The sequence below is a fragment of the Cimex lectularius genome, unplaced genomic scaffold, assembly GCF_000648675.2.
Source record: "Cimex lectularius strain Harlan isolate CLEC.00 unplaced genomic scaffold, Clec_2.1 scaffold147, whole genome shotgun sequence".
NCBI classification, from domain to species: Eukaryota; Metazoa; Arthropoda; class Insecta; order Hemiptera; family Cimicidae; genus Cimex; species Cimex lectularius.
The window spans coordinates 953,160-977,660 of record NW_019392851.1 but is presented as its reverse complement, the minus strand read 5'-3'; the positions used below and the strand labels follow the sequence as shown (position 1 = coordinate 977,660).

The 24,501-nt window shown below is 33.4% G+C and overlaps 1 protein-coding gene across 1 annotated transcript in view; it reads right to left on the bottom strand.

Moving 5' to 3' along the window:
• LOC106668592 (protein phosphatase PP2A 55 kDa regulatory subunit) overlaps positions 1-24,501 on the bottom strand; it is a 29,625-nt gene that overhangs the window by 3,353 nt on the left and 1,771 nt on the right. The window contains exons 2-7 of the mRNA XM_014397493.2: positions 16,675-16,896; positions 12,006-12,166; positions 4,940-5,005; positions 4,555-4,652; positions 202-367; positions 23-135 (exon numbers count right to left, since the gene is read on the bottom strand). Of these exons, the coding sequence (XP_014252979.1) occupies positions 23-135; positions 202-367; positions 4,555-4,652; positions 4,940-5,005; positions 12,006-12,072 (510 nt within the window). The 5' untranslated portion in view covers positions 12,073-12,166; positions 16,675-16,896. The remainder of the gene's footprint in view (positions 1-22; positions 136-201; positions 368-4,554; positions 4,653-4,939; positions 5,006-12,005; positions 12,167-16,674; positions 16,897-24,501) is intronic.

Below are 24,501 nucleotides of genomic sequence, written 5' to 3'. Positions count from 1 at the left end.
TGCTGATATGTCAAAAACTTACCCTCAATTCCGTAATGCAAGAAGGGTCTCGCATCTGCCCATTTTCTTCCTTTGTGTTGTAACCCTCGACTCTTTTGTCTCTTTCGGATACTTTCCATAACTTTATTGTTTTATCTGAAAGGAAAAGCAGACGTTTAAACACAATACATATATTAAATTTTTGGAAATATATATGCACACCATTAGTTGAGAGTAAGAAATGGGACTGGTTTTTACGCCGGAGCCATCGTATTTTATTGATCTTTTCTTCAATTTCAAGAGATTTGAGGTAGTCGAATTCCGGTTCATGACTCTGGAATGTCGAATAAACGTTGAACTCGCCTCTCCGAGGTTGACAATTCTTGCTCTGTAAATTATTTCTCTATTAGTTATGTCTCTAAGTTTGTAGAAAAAATAAAATAAAAATAAAAAACAAGCTAAATAAATGTATGTATAATTTACTTAAAAAATAAACTATAAACCTTATAAATATAGTTTAATTTAGAAGATTGGACAATTTTATTCTGTTCTTTTAGATTTTTTTTTTTTAGTTGTTCTAAAAACATTTTGGCTACAAAGACACCACCAATAATTAATAGTTCAGGTAAATATAATAATTTAAAAAAATCCTAATTAAAAAGACTTGTGATTGTTTAAATTATAAATTTCGTTGACACATACATTCTCCTTGTAAAGATTTTCCATTGATAATTTCAGACAAAATTTCTTGTGATGGTTTAATTAAATTAAAAAAATGAGAGTTCTTTAAATTAGCTAAGGTCTAATTGAAAATTGTTTATATTGTTGTGTGCAGATCACTCATTTCTGGAAGAACAAAAATTTGACGGTTTTTTTGACTGATGAAAATACTTCAGGTTCATCATCAAGATCTCACGATGATTCTCACACACACAAAAAAATATATTGTCAAATTCTAGCTTTATTGGATGCTTAGAGTCGTTGAACTGTTAATTAGCCCATATTTACTTAATGTGGTATTAATTTTATTTATTTACAGTTAATTTTATGTCTTTACAAAATCAGGGATGTCCAATTTGTAAATTAAGATAAAATATACAAAAATAGAAATAAATAAAAAACACTCAGTTCCTTTGTCAAGCTTTTGACTTTTATAAGTAGATATTCATTAATTAATTGGGAATTATTGATAAGTTTTAAAGTCCTGATTAGATACATTGGAGTTAAAACAATAATCCATATTAATTAAAAATTGACTTTAAAATTTATTTTTATTTATTTACAGTTTTTAAAGTTTCAATTACAGTTAAAGTTATTTACAGCTTATTTTTGATGTTCTTAACGATTTTTCTGCATTCAGAAAATAGCATTAATTGAAACTTGATTGTACTATTATTCGATTCCCGAGCCAAACAGAAATACAAAGAAATTTTATTTTTATTCCAATTTATCCATTAGGAAATATTTTATTAAAAAAAAAAAATCAAGATTTCATTGAACAATTATGTAATCTTAACATAATATTAACACTTAAATCTTAACTTTATTAATAACGACCAATTTTCATCTAATCTATTATTTATTTTACACACAAAAAAAGCCAATTGTGCAACCTTTCAAGTAGCAGTAATTATTTTGTCCCTCGTTGAGCCAATCTGTTAATTTAAGATTAAAAACACGTTGGCTACAATCCCTTAATTGACCCAAATAATTATAAATATTTTTAATTTATAAAATTAATTTAGGAAATTAAAGCTCAGCAATGATTAACTAATGACCAAATGTAAAAATAGGTAATAAGTTATTGTTAATGTTCACGACTATTTAAAATTGTAATTAAACTAATGAAAAATGACCACAATTCTATTTGTGTGTTGTTTAAATCCTGTTTAGACATTATTTTTTTGTGTATTCACTACAAGATTTTGTAAACTGAAAATTTAATTAGATTAATAATAGCCAAAATAAAATATAAAAACATTGTTTTTAAATTGTGAAACAGTTTTTACAAGTTTGAAAAGTTATTATTTTCATCTTTGCTTTTATTTTTGCCTTATCACTTTATTAACTATTCCCTGTGTTTGACAATGCCAAAAGTAGCCACCTATAGGATAAATTACAGATAATTTTTTGATTACAGACATGAAACAGTTTGAACAATTTCAGTATGTTTATTCTAACAACTTTTCTAGGGAAAATTTGGAATCAGAAGCGTGTAAAAATATTAAAACTTTAAAATAACTTCTTTTTTTTTCAATTAAAGCTATTTTATTAAGCAAAAATTCCAGAATATCAACACCAGAGCAGTTTAAATTTGTTAATTTACAGAAAAAGCAGTTTGGTAAAAATAATTGTCACCAAAAGATGCCACCCATGGAGTTGTTTTTAGGTGTACACCAATGATCTCACGTTATCTAGTACTAGATCTGTTCTACTTTTTTTTTCTGTATGTCAGATGTATTTCAGTATTACAACATATTCCAACATTGGACTGTGCCAATTTGTCAATTATAAGTAGGGGAAAACAGGGTATCACACTAGTCACTTAACTTCCAAACATTGCCTGCATGTTGTGTTGAGATAAAAAGTTGTCATACTATGATTCAGTAAGAAAATGATTCTAGTTTCAGTTGCTACATACAGTTTTTTATTTATTTAATTGTGAACTACTCATAAAATTTGTAAAACATAAAACAAGTGGTTTGACCAGCATTACCCAGTATCCGACAATACCCCGTTCTTTCCTACATAAAATGAAAAATGGTAAATGGTGCGACTTGGTGGTCTTTGTTTTTTTGTGGGCTAGGCTGGGTTTTCTCTTTGTTTATGGAGTAGAAATTGATATATTCTCATCTATTTGTGTTCTAAGCTTTCTCATTTTGATTATTTCTATAAATCTTGACTTTTCAAGTATATATATTGTCTTTCTTTTCTGCCGTTTCTCCTTTAAATGCCTTTTTAACTGTACACACCCTGGGCTTTTCCAAAGAAAATTAATACATGATAATATTTGCTTTTTTCCTTCTTTTCATTATTATTTCCATTTAGAATTATTGTCATGTTTCTTTAGGTCTGCAGGGCAAAGAATGAAGCTTGGCAATTGTTGATTATTTTGACTGCTATTACTCCCTGTTTTGTCTGACCAATGCATTTTAGCATTTCACCTGTCATATTGTCATTTGTTGCAAATGTTTACTAAGAACATTCTACAAAAGAACATCAATGGAAAGATGACAAAATACCAAAAACTAATGGTAGATCAGGATAACTTTAGATGCAAAAGCTACAGATTTAAAATTTTCGAGCATCTTTATTTCTTGTGAGATTTCCTCTTCAGATTTGTGGGGTGATGCACTTACAGTTTTGTTGTTTACATTCATTTCGGTATGCCTAGTCTTGTTTTGTTAGATACCTTTCCCTATTAGCCATCTTCAGTAAGGTTTTAAGCAGGGAGAAGCACAGCTGAATCTTTCTGTGCAGACTTTGCCTGTCTTTTTTTAGCCTGCAATTTTATTGTGTCCAATCATTTTCCCACCTATCCTCGCTGGTTTAGTCTAACTTCTAGTATTTTGCTGTTTTCATGAGTGGGTTTCTGTTTTAATTTTTCTTTATATGTAATTAAAGCAAAATAAAGATTTATGCAAAAACACTATTAACAAAAATTGGACAAACCCATTAAAACAGCAGGGATAGTTGTTTAAAGTGTTAGATTTATCGACCAATGTTTTAGCTACAAATAGTCTACCTTGGTATGATCAATTGGATGAAAAAACAAACTTAATTGTTATCTGCCAAGCTTTTGACCTATTTTAAGGTCATCATCAGGGCAAAACAAATTTAACATCATTTCAGTTTCTAATAACTGGTTTCAAATTTCTTTGAACATAGACTCTGTCCCAACACTGCCAAGGACCAAACCACCCTTATTGGTATGAAATATTGTCAGCCGTAAACATTTCTTGTATTATGTCATCTTTTCACTGGTAGGTTTCTATTTTAATTTTGCTATTCGATTTCCAGGACTTTTTAACAAAGGTTTGAACCTAGAATACAACTGATGGAAAAAACACTAAGAGGACCAAGCTAGATTTCAATTTATGAGTTTATATTTCATGTGTGATTTCCCCTTTAGGGGTCTGCAGGATGATGAACTGTAGTTTGATCCTTTCCAATAATTTTTTTTTTGGTCTGTTAGATGCGTTCTGGCTTCTTGCCATTTCAGTGCTTCATCTGTACACTACAATGTAGCAAAAATGACAAAAATATACAAACCCAATATTATAAAATCTTATGAACTCACCAAAGATTGGCAGACAGAAATAACGTCAGTATAAAAATAATATTTACTACTAAATTTTACCGTATAAATAAAACAATTAAATATGTATTTTCTTCTTGTTTTATTCCTTTTTTTTTATTAAATGAAGATTCAGTATTGCCAAGTGGAGACGAAATGAGGGAAGCGTCTCACAAACCGAACACATACAATCCAGGCACAATCTGGAGAGAGAAATCCCGTCTCGCCTGTGTCCGTTTACAACAGGTCGTAAAGTAATATAGCAAATAATAACTTACGATCGGGTCTCGCTGGAATATCACAACTCTCCCGCCTTTGTCGCCAGTGGCGAGGAGATCACCGTCATGGTTGAACTCGACGCAGGAAATAATATCGGCTGTAAAGAATTAATTAAAGATTTTTTTTGTCGGGGGTTGAAAAAAAAAGTATATATTTATATAAAGAGTGGAAATAAGCGGCCCAAGGTGAAAATGAGGAATGAGATAAGATATCTTGTGTAAACTGTTAATTTGGATTGTTTTTCCTTTTTCTAAAATTAAATAATTGGTTTGATTTGCTAAGTCTAACCTAGAAACTGGGTTAGATGCTAGAAACGCCTTTTTTTTGTGTTAAAATTCGGCTTGGGGCGCTTTTCCTCGTAAAATAGTAATTTGTTTTATTTACCTTCGGTAACATCGTCGTCTAATGTACCTTTAACCTGGGAAAAACACCACTGGATGTCTCCATTCCCTGTAAATACCACACACATCTCGTATTACAAGGTGTTTAAAAAAAAAAACCAGATGAGGAGGAAGATGATAAATAAAAAAATAAAAAGTACCTTGCATTTTAAAAAGGGTCCTTTGCTAAAAAATGCAGTGCGTTTAATGCAAAACTTAATAAAATAATTCGAATATTTTCCAGAAGGGGTTTGAACCTCGGGGGTGCGAGCGATCATTTGTTCCTGATATCGTAAATTAACATGATCGAGAGCTGTAAACGAGTCGGAATGTGGAAATGTTTCTCTGGTTCAGCGCTGCCCTGGCTAACGGAGAACGGACGAAGAGTGGATCGGAGCGTTTTCAGACGGAAACGACTCTATCATTTCCAATCGGCTCTCGACCCAAGAACGCAGAACAGGTAACACACACGAACGAACCCCAATGGCGGCATAACACGAGTTCTAGTGCTAGAGAGTAGAGAGAGTTGCGATCCGGCTCGGGTCTCTCTCTCTCTCTCTCTCTCGTGCCTAGTGACGTCACGCCGGGCCCCCAAGCCATCCGCGGACGTGCCCTTCCTCTACCAAATCCCGGCCTGTTTCATCTCCCTCCAATGCCTAGTCCGCCAAACCGAGTTACAATTATAATAATTTACAAAACAGAACAAAAAATATTCAAGAAATTCACATCATCAGAACATAATCCGTATTTGAAACAATTTCAACAGTAGAAGGTCAGCCCACGTGTTGGCCATGAGGCCATCTTGAATCTCTATCAAGCCCCGATGTGATTATTCCATAAAGGAACAATCAAGGAATACCAGAATGCACTTAAAATCCTTACATTACGAAATGGTCAATTTTATTTAATCTAGTATACTGAAAGTGAAGACTGATCTCTTGGTAACGAACAATACGCCCCCAGTGATGGAAAATCTCAGTAGAAAAATAACGGTCGTCAGCCATCAGAAAGTCCAATCTGTCAAGTACCAACTAGAATATGCATTGACAAGCATAAACATATACCATTCATCATGGCCGCACTGGCAGTCAAAAATGTCCCGGGTTGGTTGAAACTCGGCAAACGTGAATTCTTTTCCACCCCTTCCGAAAATGGGTTTCTTCAGTGGAAGAACTAAAATGGACCTAGGTGCGTGGTACAGGCTGCAAGACCCAGGAGAAAAAATAGAAAGACGTATCAATTACTAACTTAACCAAACCGAAGAAATCCGTAGTCAGTGATAAAACAGAGTAAACTGGCTAAAAATATGATTACCCAAGATATTTGTAAATGCTAAACCTGCATTAAGCCCAAATTCTCTTTTAAACAAATTATATCATACAAACCCTTCACAACCAGTCCTAAAACGTCTAAACACAATAACATACACAATTTCATATCTTCATATGATACTGCAGTGATAGCGTGTCTTTGTCCTTCCTGTGATCATAAGGAACGCGTCAAAAACATTTGATCAAAATCTGACTAGTTCATTTCGAGATAACCTCTTACATCCAAACCAACTTTCTCTCCTTATAGTATTGGTACGGATATAGGTATCAAGGCTAAACCACTCCGAGAGTACTGCAGAGTGCAGCATTATACTCTATTCTCTCCTTTTTTTTGTATTGGTTCGAATGGTACACCTTCATTAAGGTAAAGGTATTAGGCTGAACAGTCAAAAGGAAAAATTTATTAATAAAATAGGGTTTTTTTCTCTCCAGAGGAAGTTTGTCAGACAATACCGCATCCATTAGGCACTAGGGTCGGGGCTGTCGGATGAATTTGTCGTTTCCTGTGGAGTGAAACAGAATAACAGAATACCCAGTGAGTTCTGCTTGCTCCTTTTATTATTGAAGTAAAGACCTGATGTTCGGTATAAAACGAGGCGAAATAAATATAAAGGTCGTAATAATATATGGGAAAGGCCCAGAGCAGCCACAGGCAAATATTAACCTACTTGCGCATTACTTTGAAAAATGTAGATTGGATGTTTTACTTCGGCCTACCAAGGCAGCAGAGTTTTGCCTTGGAGTGGCAAGGTGACCATATTCAGGGAGGTCAACCGAGCTATTTTATGCTATGCATCTCATGTGTGGGTTTTTGAGGAGTACATGGCACCGGAAAACTTTGCCACGCCAAATTGGCTAGTATTGGATCTCGAACAAGTACACCAATTACGCCTTGATCGGAATTCGTTGGATTCGATATACATTGGAGGAATGTTGAACAGAACCAATAACCTCAATGCAAGTACGGGATAATTAATCAAATAGTCGATGTCAATAAATTAATTGGAAATTGAGGTTACTATGTCCTTGCTTCTTGTATTATAAGAGAATGAAGTTGATTGAGAATTAGACTACTTCGGAACGAGTGAATTGTGAAAATTTTAGTTAATGTGGAACAGTTTAAGTTTTCGTCATTAGAGTTGTCTGCAACTTCTTCAGAATTTTGCGAAGTAACATCAGAGGGGGTTAACCAGATGCCTTCATAGCATCCACTGGGCTACTAGGCAAAACTTCCAGGTATGCCCGAAGTGCCTGTTTAATATATGCTGTTTTATTACTATCTCTTGATAGAGAGGTCTCTATATAAAATCAATTTTTGTTGCTGTCTTAGTTAATTTTCAACTGGTGTATAAAAAAGTGTGCATGTTTATTTTCAGCTCCCTATTTTAATTAAGACTCCGGTCGTAGTAGTTCAATAGCTGATCCTTGTTTAATAAGTTTATCTATCGGTTTATTACCATTGATGCCCTTGCAGCCAAGTAGGAAAGATTCGGTTGTTTGATTCATAGGATCTTTACTTGTCAAACCTTATTCAGATTGGTAGATTGGACTTTGGAGGGCTGACTGCTTTGATATGAGGTTTCTGTAAATCCCAGTGGATTTAGGTGCAGAGGCAGGTGGTGAAGAACTTCTTCTCGTTCTACTTACTAAAGGACGTACATTGTGAACTACACACGCATATTCGCATATACACAACTGCCACTTGTTGCCTCTGCTGCTGATGAAAAACCGCCTGAATGTGTGAACGTTCTTCACAGGCTTTAGCGACCGAGATTAATTAGCTGGCTAGACGTTTAATCATTCGTTTAGAATGTCAGCACCTATTGGACGTCTTCTAAACTAGTTTAGTATATTGTGAGATTTTACAGAGTAGTGAGGGGTGATGAACTTTTAATGTGGTCGTTACCGATCTACATGGAGGATAGGCAGAGAAAATGATCGTGGGTTCGATTCAATAAAACAAAAATCCTGCATAAAACAACCGAATTTTTCCGACTCGGATGCAAGGACATGGATAGAAATAAAACAGCGGATAAACTTATTAAACAAGGGCCATCTACTAAACTACTATGACCGGAGCCTTAATTAAAATGGGGGACTGAAAACAAACATGCACACTTTTTATATACGCCCGTTGATATGTATCTGAGATGCAAAGACAAAAATGGATTTTATATAAAGGTTTCTCAATTATATCGTTCCTAATCAAGTAGGCTAATTCTCAATCAACTTGATTCTTTTATAATATATGTAAATAAAGGTATATCATAGTAATCTTAAAATTCACATAATCAATGATCATCGATTAAATATCCCATAGTTGCATTGAGATCATTGGTTCTCTTTAACATTCCTCCAAATGGTTATTGAAACGCAACGAATCTCATCTTTGGCTTGTACCTTTCGAAACAGCACAAAAACATGACAAAATATGGTATATACTGCACTCTGCAGAAATCGCGGAGTGGTTTAGGCGTCAGACTCTTAATTAAGGCGGTTCTTCATCAGCGGCAGATGGAATGCAGGCAATTCTAGGAATCAAGCGGCATAGGCCTAGTTGTGGTTCCAGTCCAATGGATGAGAGAGCTGTATTTAGCTAGTTACTCAGCGGGTTCTTTTCCTTCTTTTTCATTTCCGGAACCCACCTCAAGGTAACTTTGTTGTGTTTTCCTGGGACCATTTAGCAATTTAGGAATTTCCAGATGCTAAAATCATTCGCATTTAATGCTACAACTACTCTTGTTCCAGCTTTGATCGATATGTGCCAACAACCGTATGATTAAGGTTAAAAGGAGTCGGCCATTTTCGACCTCACGCTCCGAGACCAATACTGGTTTATTGCACAATCTCCATTGTTATCTGGAGGTTTTCATTAAGCTTAATGCTTTTTATCAGTTCCAAAATTTGTCAAGGAGTCCCATGTGAATTCTTCAAATCTGTGCTTATCCTCTCCCAGGAGTAGGAATCGCTGCCTGCATAGGAATCCAGGAAATATCTGTACAGACTCGTTTCGGATGCTTTCTATGCATATGCCTCTAGAGTCTGCAATGTCCTGTCAGCAGTTCTATCACTGACACGTGTTAGGTTTAGTAGTTCTGCCGTTAGTTCCGCAAGGGTTTATTGATAAACTTTTTCACATGCCTCTGTCCTGAACCACAATTCCATTGAGCATAGGTCTTACTAACCCATTGTTTGGTCCTTAGGTTGCCTCTTCATCAGAATCCACTTCTGGGGATCTTCTTAAAGGGGGAGTCTGCCTCTTAACATCCTTGCACACCGTGACCAAAAGTCTATAGTGCAATCTGGAATGCAGGAAAATCTAGGGATCAGGCGGCATGGGTCTAGTTATGGTTCCGTCCAATTGGTGAGAGGGCTGCTTCATATATAGTTTCTCCGCTGTTCGTTTCCTTCTTTTTCATTTCTGGAACCTTTTTGTTCCGAAAATGAAAACAAATGAAACTGGAACGGTTCTGACAATTTTGTATGCCGCAAAAGGGTTCAGGGCCTATAGAAGTTCTTGTACTTTCCTTGACCAATTTATCGACCTCCTCGTTGCCCCTGTAATGCCAATAATGCAGACCATTCCGAACAAGAATCTGTCTGTCTTCACATATCGTTAAAACCTGAAACCGCAAATTGTAAGCGACTGTTTTCGAACAAAACCCAAATTGGATCAAACACGAGGAATCTAGAGTCTCGATAAACCTAATTGACTACTGCGTCGGAGCTTCAACCGAAAGACTAGAAGCACTTTATTAAACAAATAGCTCCACGAATTAGCTTGATGTTTAGATAATAAAAAACCCGTACACGTACAAAACTCATCAACATTCATAACAATACAATGCACAAATGAAGTTTTTTGTTTGAAATCGTAGCAAATATTTGTTTCAGGTTTCCAAACCCCAGGTCAATTTTAATTTTAGGCCTGTGCTTTGTTATACATAAAACTCGACGTATTTCAACTGAAACCGTTTGAAACCGCAGATCGAGCGTATTTGTCTAGTTGTATACATGAGGTTAATCAAAGGAGCCATTTGACAAAACGCCTTGCGATTATTTTTGGACAGACGCCTTATAGACGAACGTTGGACGCAAGTATCGTTAACTGCTAAGGTCAATTCTTCATGCCTCCCTAACGTACACTGCCAACGATTTTTTTTCTCCCAAATAAAATCGTGAAATTATCTAGCCAATTTCTTAATAGTAACTAATTCACGTTAACTCACGCTTGAACGACCTAATTTAAAAAAACAAAATCAGAAATATCTCCTTGTAGGAAAACACATCCAGAATATGTAACTATATTTGATATTTCACCATTTGTCTACTTGGTTATACATAATGTTAAATTATTTATAAAGAAAAAATTAATGTCATGTGCATTCATATAGAAGAAGACATGAAATGATTCCTTTTAAACAGCTAATAATTTTTTTTTTACTTTTTTAATCTTACATCATCGGCTTGTGTTAAAGATTCATCAAATATTTAATTTATTTCAAATAGTGGTCAATAAATATCAATACTAACGAAACTATATATAAAAAATATATAAATTATATATAAAGAATTGTTTATTGTGGTTTAGGTTTACTAAGGTTGTGGCTGTATCCATCCTCATTTTCCATAAAGAATTGAGAAATGTTGTGGTGAGTCCTGTAAAGCGGTGAACCTTTAACTTGACCATCTGCGATTGTCTTGAACTGCCTGATTTCTCAAATGCAAATGTTGAAATAGATGGCCAAATTCAAGCAAAAATAGGTAGATCAGGGTGATCAGAGTTGGCCATACTTCAAGGGAAATAATCCATAAATTTATAAATATTAGTTCTTTTTCTCACACCCTGCCAGTTCAAAAAGATCAAATGTTTAAAAACAGCCCTTACAAATTTCCAATGTAATATAATAAAAAGAGATTGTCATGTAGTTTTTTTTTATATCATTACTTTTCTTTCTTCTACATCACTAGGACTATTAACCACCAAATTTGGCCATCACCGCGCAGATCACATAGAAAAACGTTATAATTTATTACTACCAAAGCTTAAAATTGTTTATCTATAGAAGTTGTGGTCTTCAGAATGTTTAACTGTCATAACAGAAATGCCAAATTATCCTTCAGATTGCTTCGATGAACAAGCATGTTTTCTTTCAAATGTAATTTTTGCACAATAATATGTATCGTGAGATTTCCTCTTGTGGTCTGCGAAGCGATGAATTTGAAATTCGATCCTTACTGATCATCATAGCCTACCTATCTTTCCATTAGCTCTGGACGACACACTAAAGATGGTGAAGTACCAAAATTCATCTGACAGATCTTGGAAAACCCAAAAACCAAAAATAAAAAATTCCTCTTATTTAACTGATTTTCTTATATAAATATCCCAATATGACGAAATACACTAAAAAGATAAACCTTTGAAACTAAAATTCCAAGCCAAAAAGTTTGAAAATTTATTTATCAAACTGCCTATTCATAATCTGACAATACCAGCCATAATTTTTCACAATGAAGAAATTGTATTGGCCAAGTTTCTAAGTTTGTAAGCATGAAAGACCACTCAAGCATGAATGCGTACTAAAATATTATTTTTATTTGTTTGAATTAAAGCAATTTGGGCTTAATCTTCTAAACTCTGACAGTGTACATTAATAATATAAGTAATATAAAATTACATACTATAATCTTCCACCAATTATGCATATAATTTAACTTTTTGAACGAAATACTTGCCATAATTGCTGCTGGACTTCTTATTAACTATTGATGATAGTCTTTGAAGACTTGAGTGCCTCATCATTGAGGTCTTGGAAACCAGCTTTGAGGGAAGAGAAGAACATCTCGACAAGAGGATTTTACGCCCTTTCTCCTTTCTTCCCCCTCTATCCAAAACACTGTAACAAAATTTTAATCATTTTTTAGTGCTGTAATTGAAAAGATAAATAAATAAAATGATCTAAATGATCTTTAGAAATGAATAATAATACGATTATAAAAATAATCACCAATTTCTGATTTTCTAATGAATTTACAGAATTAATATTTGTTACATTTTAAGTCAGCTTTAAATGCTCTATTGTCGAACAGTGTAGATGAAAGCTTAAGGGTTTGAGGTGGAAAAAAGATGTTAATTGATGTTTAAATGAACCGAAAATTTACACTCGAGTGTTACATTTCTGTACATGTTGAACAACTAACTTTCACAGTCTGCAAATCATCCGTAAAAATCACAATTTGTCTCATTCAGTTTTCAAATGTATGAACTAATTTCTAACGATTACATTTCACAATTAACTGTAATATTAGGACATTTTGCATATTCGCTATATTAATTTAATTTTCAATATGAAAATATCATAAGTAATTTTTACAAATTTCAAAGAAACAGCGTATTATTAGAAATATTATAGTTTACAAATTATACACACATGTGGTGTGCAAGAAACCAGACATACTTTCTGAAAAATTGAGCATATTAACAAATTAAATATTTAAAATTAAATCATTTTTATTTTTGTTTAGATAAATGTTCATATCACACACCCACTCCCAACAACCTAACATATACAAATACTATACAATTTCTCTCCCACTTTTCTGGAGAAAAAGCATATTCACAAACTAAATAAAATTAAACAGTGAAATTAATGAGATGTATATTAATGAAGGTAATAAATACACACTCACAAATCAATAAACCAAATATGCACATATGATTTCAATCTCCTTCATCTTTCTGAAAAAAATGTTAGCATTCACAAATTAAAAATAATAAAATTTTGACGATATACAACACTCACAAGCCAACAATCAACGGGCAGAGTGGCATGCAACAGACACACATGCATAAATACAGTATCAATTTTAATCTTCGCTATAAAGGGTTTATGAATTGGTGGAGAAAATAACACACGTATACATTATAACTCTTTCTCCATCTTTTCCTGAAGTGGGAGTATTTATAACAATTAGAGACAAACAAGGAAATAAATGTATGTTTAATCTCTTCTTTCTTTTCTTTGAGAAAAGTTGGGGGAAGAAAAAATTTAGACAAAAAAACTTGCAAGAGGGGGTACATTTTATTATACACACTTTATACATATTGTACATATAATGTACACTATATTATACACACTATTATAAATATAATGTATATATGTATAAAAGTGTTGTGGGTGTTATGCTTCTTTAGTATGTTGGACACCTGAGCTGTTATCTAATCGTCGCTTTGGCCTTGTTCATATGGGCATATCATTTTTCAATTCCTAAAACTTACAAGCAATTATATGTTGGTCAGACTTGAAGAAATTTATTAGAGGCCACGTATTGTCCACCAGTTTGAGAAGGCCGATCCTTTCTGTCGCTAGTTGAAAGCAAGAGCTCTCAATGAGATCTAAAAATTCCGAACAGGTACGGAATTTGTTACCAGTTTTTGCTATTTAGCAAGAAAATTCCGACAAACTGCCCAAAAAAAAAGAAGAAATTGACAAAACACCTCAAAACTTGAAAAGTAGAGTGTGAAAGGCATACAAAAAATTTTTAAATATTATTTTTACATACGGTTTGTCCTCTATCGTCAAAGCAACTCTACCGTATAAAATTAAGATATGCAAATTAAAAGATTTCGACTATGACGTGCTACATTGTTGGCGTTTGTGAATCCTTCTGACCTTTGTTTGGTCCATACGAGTAATATTCTCACACTTCAATTGGAGTTCAACCGGATTGGATAAGATGAGCGAAAATAGGCGGACACAACTGATCAGGAATAATCAAATAGCTGGCAAATTAACTAGAACGAACGTAGAAAACCGAAAAACGTGCTATTCTTCTGGATTATTTGACAACAAACGAATAATTTGATTATTACATCAGAGTTGCAGGATAAATTTGAAGAAGAGACAAAAAGTTAACTAAATTTAAACTTCTACTTAAAAACATTCCAAAAAAAGCGAAAAAAATACAAGAAAAAAAATTTGAACGTATTCCTCGGTAAAATAAACAACTTTCAAAAAGGAAATGCAAACGCAATAATGTCTCTATTAACAAAAGCCTGGTTTAAATTGCGCAACCTGTTTAATTTTTATGAAATATCTACTGAGCTGAAGAAAGCCGATGGAGAAATCAGACTTAACTTAAAATAGACCACTTGTTGATTATGTAATAAATAATCTTTCTAGTCCTTGGGGACCATAAGGATCAGGCTCTCGTACCCCGTGACTTGACGTTTCGAAAAATCAAAACTCCAATTGGGTAATTTTGAGATATTTCTTGAATGAAACGGAATGTCTATTTGATATCATCACATCAACATTAGGTGAAAGGCGAACGGGTACGTCCAGCAGAAATAATCCTTTTCAAAATAGAATTTAAACCGGGGGGGGGATACATTGGGCAAAAGTTATATTTTTAACGGAAAGGCAACCCAACTCAAATTGCCTAAATTCAAAACTAGCCACGACAATAAACCGGCTCCTATGGCAAATAGAAAAACTACTAAAAAACAAAACTACTAAAAACCGTTTACGAGAGAGAGAGAGAGAGAGAGAGAGAGAGAGAGAGAGAGAGAGAGAGAGAGAGAGAGAGAGAGTGAGAGAGAAAGAGAAAGAGAGCTAATACAGAGTAGAAAGAGAAAATAATTAGTAAAAAAAGAGAACGAGAGAAGTAGGGACAGAATGAGAGAGATGGAGTGGAAAGGTGAGAGAAAGAAAGGGAGGAAACTGGAAGAGAGGGGGGAAAATGTGAGATAGAGAAATAGAGAGTAGGAATAAATAAAGAATGAGAGGAGGTAGGAAGAACTAGAGAGTAGTAATATAATAATGTACTAGGAATATTATATTTGCCAAAAAAAAGTGAAGTTATAAAAATAGGTAGGTTTGTAACTCATCAGAATAATAAAGGCTTGAAAACTTTATTAACCATAAAGGGAGTAGGGCACTCTCAACACGACACACAAGAATGACACATCTACACAGAAAACAAACACTTTGAGCCCTGAAGATGATCTCAATAAAGATCGAAACGTTGGCACGATAAAGAAAATGTTTTTCTAAAACCTACGTCACACCAGACCGCATCTCACGATCTCCAAATAATCATTAACTAACGTTCACTAAACACCACACATTAACCATTAATTATTCAGAAATCGTGAGATGCGGTCTGGTGTGATGTAGGTTTCAGAAAAACATTTTCTTTATGGTGCCAACGTTTCGATCTTTATTAAGATCATCTTCAGGGCCTGGGATTTACAAACATTTTTAAATTAAACAATGTTTGTAAATCCCAGGCCCTGAAGATGATCTCAATAAAGATCCATACGTTGGCAGGATAAAGAAAATGTTTTTCTGAAACCTACATCACACCAGACCGCATCTAACGATTTCTGAATAATTATGGACTAACGGTCACTAATCACCACACATTAACCATTAAGTTTTCTTCAAAGTTAATATGTACTTTCATGAAATGGTGTGTATAGTTATTTTGTAAGTAGTACTTTTTTCTTTTTGTGTCGAGTTGGTTGGAAAGTAATGTAGGGTTTTTCCACAACGTTTTGAACAAATAAGCCTGTTAGTTCATGTGTTACTAATTATCATTAATTATGTACAGTTTGTAATCTTTTTCACCGCATTATTTGTTCCAGTTAGGTTTTTCTTACCCATGTTGGCAAGATGGAATATAGTAAAGTCTATTTTCGAAGCTTGAAGCCGTTTTATTTTCGGAAATGGAAAATATATACGGCATATGGTGTTGAGGTGCTATTTGAAATAGGGTATGCCAATTTTAAAATAAGATTTTCCTTTCTGGAAACTAAAGTAACAATCAAAGAAATACCGTTACTGGAGACAGGGGAGATTTTAATCGTAACCATTAAGACGTTGAGAAAGAAGTGACAGCGATTAAAATGACATCCATTTCTTACGAAACCGGTAACGGCTGGAGAAAAGTGCATCCTGTACAACCTGGACCTTCTGCTTCGACCAGTAACTCCATTCGATGAGCTGATTTGAAGATCATTTTTGAGAGATTCTGTGAACTCGATTTAAATCTCCAGTAATTCTCATTATTGAATCAAAATGGAGCGTTGTACAATATAGTATTGCTAATATAATCAATTAATTTTGTGGTTTTACAATATCTTTTCAAAATCCATTATTGTAAGTAGATTACACAAAAACCACAAGTAGTTGAACAAATCTCTTCTTACGTTCTTTTAAAAGTGGTCAAGGACAATTTACAACCAAATGTTTTAACATAACGATCTAACACGACTTAACAGGGTTAGCACAAAGATCGTGAATACCCCTACAATATGAAACGTTTGGTGTACAGCTCTGTAAATCCAATATTCGGAAGCCAAGACAAAACACAAGCGCACATACATTCTGTACGTACGTACCGTCAGACATTGATGAAAATCGTGTAAATCCGCTTGTTGAATTCACCTCCTGAGTCTTTAAGCAATTTAAGATAACCAGTCGATCCCCAACACTCTTATTTTCCCTGGAATGAAAACGTCTTGTAGAAAATTCTTGGCGGCGCTTTTGCCAAGCGAGAGCGTCGTTAAAATCTTCCAAGCTTTTTGATAATATGCGCCAAGAGTATCTTCCAGGAAAACAGGCTAAAATTTAACGTATTTTTTAAAATCCTTTATTAAATGAAATATAAAACAATTAATTCGCAATGTAATGATAAGAGATTAAGTAATCTTTACAAATACAATTTACAGCCACCCGAATGTACAGGATGTTTGTCTTTCACTTGTCACTTGTGCAAACTGAATTGATAATTCGCTATTTTCTTTCCCCCTATTTTTTTTTCGTTTGCTGATTAATTTTTAAATTTGATTAGTTGTCATTGCGGTTTAATGGAAATGACCTCGTTTCAACAGCAAATTGAATACTTTAAGAAAATGACGTGGAAGGAATGAGTTCACGATTTTCCACTCGGACGGTCACAATGACCATGAGTACAGTTTGTCAGATTTATTAATATTTATTTATTTGAAAGGTACAAATAAAGCTTTAAGCCCCCTTACAGGTACATATATTAGAAATAAATTTAGTTTTATAAACATAGTAAAATAATAATAGTCACAGTAATAATAAAAAACATAATAAAATATACAAAACATTAATGACAATAATACATTTTTTTAAATGTTAATTAATTAAAAAATATTTCTAAAAATAAAAATTTCTTTAAAATGTTAATATGCAAAATTTATATAATTCGAAACATTTGTGTAAATACTTTAAATAAAAATATTATTACTACCACAAAAAAAGTTTTTGTTCAACGAAATACAAACTATATGCCTGTGAATTTTGTTTGTGCGTCAAGTGAAATTTATATTTTTGGTTTGCACATACATATTTTTTATTATACCAGTGCTAACACACGAAGAGAGATAGATAGATAGATAGATAGATAGATAGATAGATAGATAGATAGATAGATAGATAGATAGATAGATAGATAGAGAGAGAGAGAGAGAGAGAGAGAGAGAGAGAGAGAGAGAGAGAACGAGATGACGAGAGTGTTTTGTGGTTTGAGAGAAAAAAAATGAATAAAGACTGTTAGTAAGCCATAAATAAAGTAAAAGAGGAAGAGAAAGATTGAAAAAGAGATAGAGGAAGACAAAGAGAACTGCGATAAAGGCAACATGAGATGAAACAGGCAGAAAATGATACTTTGAAAAAAAAGCTATTACAGAAATAAATAAAAGAGAGTGGGTGTGGTAGAGAGAGAAAAAATTTGTTGGGTGTTGGTGGTTTGAGAGAGAAAAAAGAAAGAGATAAAGACAGTTAGTGAACAAGGGTTATATAGCAGATAAAAAAATAGCAAAAGTTACAGATCAAAATAAAGTAAGAAGGGAGGAAGAATAAGAAAGAGAGAGAGGGAGGCAAAGAGAACTTAAGTGGGTTTGACAAAGGAAAAAAAGAGATAATGACAGTTAGTGAAGAAGAGTTTGATAGCAGAGAAAAAATAGCAAAAGATACAGATCGAAATAAAGTAAGAAGGGAGGAAGAATGAGAAAGAGAGAGAGGAAGACAAAGAGAATTTAGGTGCGATAAAGATGACAAGGTGATATAGCAAACAGAAAGGAGGTGAATGGGAAAGAGAAAAAGTAAGAGACAGAGAGAGAGAGAGAGAGAGAGAGAGAGAGAGAGAGAGAGAGAGAGAGAGAAAAGAAAGAAATAAAGACAGTTAGTGCACAAGAGTTCTTGAGAAAAACAGAACAAAAGATAGGCCCGAAATAAATAAAAGAGAGAGAATGATTGAGAAAGAGAGAGAGAGAGAGAGAGAGAGAGAGAGAGAGAGAGAGAAAGAGAGAGCGAGAGAGAGAATGAGAAACATTGAGAAAAAGACAAAAAGCACTTAGGTGTAATAAAAACAACCAGAGACAGAGACATACAGATAGCGAAAGGGAGAGTTTGAATGAAAAAGAGTACAAAAATTAATTAAAAGTGGGAGAGAACGAGAACTTGGGTGTTGTGTGGGTTTGTGAGAGAAAAAGGAAAGAGATAAAGACGGACATATAATAAATGGGAGAGTTTCAATGAGAACGAGAAAAAGGAACTAAGGAACTAGCAATATTAGACAAATATAAAGTAAGTAAGAGCGCGCACGTGTCTGTGTGTGTGTGTGCGCGCGCGCACGCGTTTGCAAACACATGTCTTTTTAATTTAATATAAATGATTTGAAATGAGATTTTTAATCGATCAGTAAGGATTTTCAATCAGAACCTTCATTGAGAAATTTCCACTATAAAACTTCCGTTCAAAATTTTCTCATTCCCGTTCAGAAATACAATGCTCTCATTGAACTAAAGTAGTAAACAATCAGTCGGACAACATACAGGGGTCAACCTCGAATAAAACCGATATAGAAGCGGTGGCAAGGTGAGGGAGCTAAGTTGAAAATAAGTATTCACCCAACTTGGTTATATGGGACAAGGAGAGGAATTGTTTTTATTTACGGATCCTGGAGACTGCTTTCGGTCTCCATCTCCTTCCTACCTCCTTACTACCTTTTACATTTTTTTTATTGCTGACTGTTTATTTGAAAAATATCTTAGAGTAGAAATCTATTGACTTTAGATGCATTTTCCTAAATTCGAAACTGTTTATGGTCAAAATACACGGTATTATTATTTTTGATCAAAGAAGACTGCAAAAGTAGAAGAAAGTAAACAGAGTATTTTTAGAGTTTTAACACCCCAACGGCAGTTCTCCAAATCGCGTGCAATACCTGACTAAGCCAGCCTCCACTTTACTATTAGCATTTAGCAAGCCGTCACAGATGAGTTTCGGGCCGATTTATAATTATTATTGTTGGCTCGATTAAACAATTAACTCTCTTCTACTCGCCAAAGGTGTAATTGTCCCTGTATTACGATGGGTTTCGATTTAGCTAATTGATTATCATTTTGGTTTCGTGATACAACGAAATTAGCCTGAAAGATATTCCGTTCAAAAGAATAGGCTTTTATTAAACACTTTTTATAAGACAGAAATGTTGGTACACGATCAAGTTTTGACGTTCTATCCCAATTCTTTTGGATATAATTTTGAAAAATTAAAAAAATAATAAATAAATAAAAATACGGAAGAGTTTTTATAGTTTCTCAAATTAGAAAACAGCGATGGGGAAGTTTTAAAATGTCTAATGTTGATGTATAGATGTTAAATATATGACTAATTAATTAAATATTAAACATGTTTTGGTAATTTACACTTCAAACTTAGAGAAAAAGTTAAGGGTTTACTTCTCAATTGATTAACCTTTAAGTAAGGTATTGGTTGAGATAAAAAAGTCAGTGTCACGAGCGGGATTCGAACCCACGACCTTCGGCCCTCAAGTGGTAGAGCAGCGGCGTATAAGGACGTGGGTTCGAATCGCGCTCGTGACACTGACTTTTTATCTCAACCAATACCATGCTTAAAGATTAATTAATTGATACGAATTTGTTTGGTCAATCGGACCACGAAACCCAATGGATTTAAGGGTTTACGTTAAACACTTTGGGAAATTGAAAATCCCCTTGACTTGAAGTAAATCTTGTATTATATTGTTAAAAGATAAATTATTCATCACCAATGTGGTTAATTTATCTATTAATTCAATTAATTAATCTTTATGTAAGGTGTTGGCTGAAATGAAAAAGTTAGTGCCACGAGTGAGATTCGAACCCACAAGCCGAAGGATGTATTGAAATTTTAGAAATTTTTACTTTGAAATTTATATTGATATTTATTTTTTATAGAAATTTTCATTTTTTAATCTAAAATTTTCTAGCATTATATAGATTCATTTTTTTAATCTGAAATTTTTTAGCATTGTATAAATTCATTTTTTTTAATCTAAAATTTCTACTATTGGATAAATTCATTTTTTCACATCCTACATGTATTTGTAAAATTTAAACAATGTTTATAAATCCCAGGCCCTGAAGATGATCTCAATAAAGATCGAAACGTTGGCAAGATAAAGAAAATGTTTTTCTAAAACCTACGTCACACCAGACCGCATCTCACGATCTCCGAATAATTATTTTTGATATTTTAATTTTTTTTATACGTTAGTTATTATCAAGGGTTTATAAGCATTTACATATGTACCTGTTAATGAAATTGTAAACTAACTCAGCCCTGAAGATGTTCACAAATTAGTTTGGCATGAAATTAGGATTTTCTATGTTTCTGTGAACTAATGCCTGATTATCACACATACAAATCTTGTATCAACTTTGACCCTTGAGAACTGGGGCGCCTTTATATTTAAATTTTACTATAGGTTTTAACAAAAATTTTGACAGATTACAATGATTTTGTCCTAGGGGAGAAAAAAGTTGTTTTATATTACGAAGCGACATTTGTTCATTAAGTTCCATCTGGTTTAGAAGTGATACGGACGAAGTCCCTTAAAAGTCCGCACAGTTTAGAAAATATGTCGTGTTCGTTTAATCGAAATATCGTCTTGGTTGGAAAAGTCTATAATTAGGTAAAAACCTATTGAACATGTGCCAAATGGAACAACACGGAGTATCTCGCCTCACTCTACTCCGGTCTGACCGTCGGGCATATATTTCCAGATTTATTTATAATTTCTTCTGAAAATAATCGATCAATTTTTTTTTTAACTTTGTACGGACAAAAGGAATCCCAGGTTTATCCTTCGTCGGCATTGTATAATCGAATTGACCGACGAAACCTTTAATAACATTGCATAACTTTTCTTTTAGTGCCTACCTATTCGGCTATTCGTTTGTTATGCAACAAATATAGCACAATTTAAATTATTGATTAAAACTGATGAAGTCCCATTGGGCAATTTTTTTTAAAGTTCTGGAACGATTCGCATTTACCTGAAGAATTTTATCACTATCTAATAGCCGTGAATTTTTTTTTCTTTTTCAATTTCAGCCTTTTAATCCCTTCTAGGAAGGCGGAGAATTTATACAAGCAGATATGAGTCATTAGCACTTCGATTTTATCTTGAAATGTGATATCAATCCTGTGATAAGGAAAATGGCCGATATTATACTTAAATTGCTTATTTCACACAATTCACAAAGCCTACAAAAATCTTTTTATGATTTCAGAATTTTCATTCCTCCATTGCCAAATGTTTTGTCCTTAAAAATTAGGATTTTATGAAATGTGTTTATAGATTATCCGAAACCATTCTTACTCGCTAAAAAAATACAAATGCAATAATAAATTAAAATCTCTTACATATATTAAAATACAAGAAGTCAATATAAATTATATTAATGCTTGGTGATATTCTTTAACCAAAGGTATCAAACAAGTGTAGATAGCTTAAGGTAAAAAATAAGATAAAAGGTGCGACAATTCGATAATTATTTACGTCAAAATTTATCTCTGTTATATATTCATTTTAAATCAAAGATAAATGTTTTTTTAAAAACTTATAGGATTTTTGTCGTTTACGGTCTGTCGGATAACGGTACGTCCTTCGCCTGCCCAACCGTCCATGAATCAATGGAAAATTGCTTTTTCCGAAAGCAGGAAGAAATGTAAAATACACTTCAATTCTACGATAATTAAAAAATAACTATCAGATTTGACTACATAACAGTTCCTAATATTATTTGAGATATGGGGCGATTTTTTTCTCATCGGAATACTGCAGGATAGCTACAAAAATGGGTTTGTCATTTTGACATTTCTTGTCGCTGTGCTCAGTTCGAAAGATGATAATTTAATCATTACATCCTGTGGTTCAAAAACCCCGGAAACTTTAATTAAATAACTGATAGGGAATTTGAAAAATGTGCAATTTTAATTATTTTATTTTTATAATCATTCTGTACTGATAATTTACAACTTGAAGCAAAGCCACTTTCAGCTTCTTGCTGCCGTTTCTCTCCGATAAAACCAAAATTCTTGTCAACAATTCTAAATTATCTTATCTAATTTAGGTAAAAAATTGATTAATGTTGAATAAATTGTATGTACGCGTTTCTTCACTTGACACACGTTGGTACTCAATTCTCGGTTTTTTCTTACATTTAGCAAAACTAGTTTTTCTCACTTGACACGGTTTTGTCGTCCAAGTAAAAGTCGAACACGCTGTAAACAAGTTTCAGTTTAAAAGAGTTTAAAATGTAAAAACAGATCCGTAAATAAAATTGAATAAACTGAAGACTTTTATGATAATAAATGCACCAACAAACCAAAACTGGACGTTTCTTTGTATGTACAACTGAAATGTTTCATGCTGATCTTTTTATAAGACACCGCACATAAGTCAAAAGATAAATAGTTTTATGAATCAATCATAATCTCCAACTCGTTTTGAAAACAAAATATCTTAAAAATGCATACATCATCGCAGTTACGACTCCTTTCCGTTATTCTTTTCAACCGGATTAAAAGAGATTTCCTGCGTGGGTGAGAAGCTCTACACGAACCATGAGCCATATTTGAAACTGACAGCAGTGAGCATATATTTCAACAACAATTATATAAGACGAAAATTCATTTTGTCAAGGAGAAAAATTCGACTATTTCAGTTAAAAAATTTAAAATGATCAAATATCCCCGAGGAAAGCAAACATTAATCGTTTCCATACAAAATCTACAAAACATTTGTCCATGAAACCTCACTTTTCTGTGAAGTCACAGTTAATAATTTTAAACAAAACATTGTTTGTCCATAAACATGAGATAAATTACTTGTACTCTACATAAAACATTTGATATATTCTGTCTACCACCACATCTTTACGTGTGGTGAGAAGAACGATATATATTATACATTACCGTCGAATATAGTATTTCAATAAGCTAACATTTTTTTTTTTTTAATTTGATACATTTTTTCACACAAAGAGAAATCTTGATTGAAACAAAATGTTGCAGACTAGTGTAAACGCTAACAACGCGTGTTGAGTTGAATAGATATTTGATCACCCAAGATCAAGTTGGGTAAGTGAGAGAAAGAGTGAGAATCAGAGGGAAAGAGAAAGTTTGATAGAGAGAGACACAGACGAGTGATAGGGAGAAAAAAGAGGCAGACAGAGAAAAAGTAAAAGTGTGAATGAGTGAGAAAAAGAGAGAAAGAGAGGACGCGAGGACTTAGTATATAGAAAGAAAAAAATGGCATTCTGCGAAAAAATAAGAACGTGTGTGAACGAAAAAAAGAGAGTGAACGTAAGTTTGTATAGATAAAGGCTTGTACAGAGTTAGAAAAAATAGTCCTATTACAGAGAGAGAAGACGTAAGAGAATGAGTGAGTGAGAAAGGAAGAAAGAAAAAAGAAAGAGAGTGAGAGAACTAATAGAGAGTACAAAGAGAAAAAGAATGAGTTGAGATAGTAAGAAAGAGAACGAGAGAAGTAGGGACAGATTGAGAGACATGGAGTGCAAAGGTGAGAGAAAGAAAGATTCCAAGAGAGGGAGGAAAATGCGTGAGAAATAGAGAGTAGAAATAAATAAAGAATGATAGGGGTAGGAGTAACTAGAGATTACTAGTACAATAATGTAGGAATATTATATTTTTCTGTATTCGTACAGATTTATATATGGAAAAGAGAAAGAAGAGTGAAAAAAAGAGAGAAGACAAAACGACAGAAGATTATGGAACATAGAGAGGAACATAGAGAAGAATGTGAGTGAGTGAGAAAAAGAGAGAGGACGTGAGGACATAGTATATAGAGAGAAAAAAGTGACATGGTGTGAGAGAGAGAGAGAGAG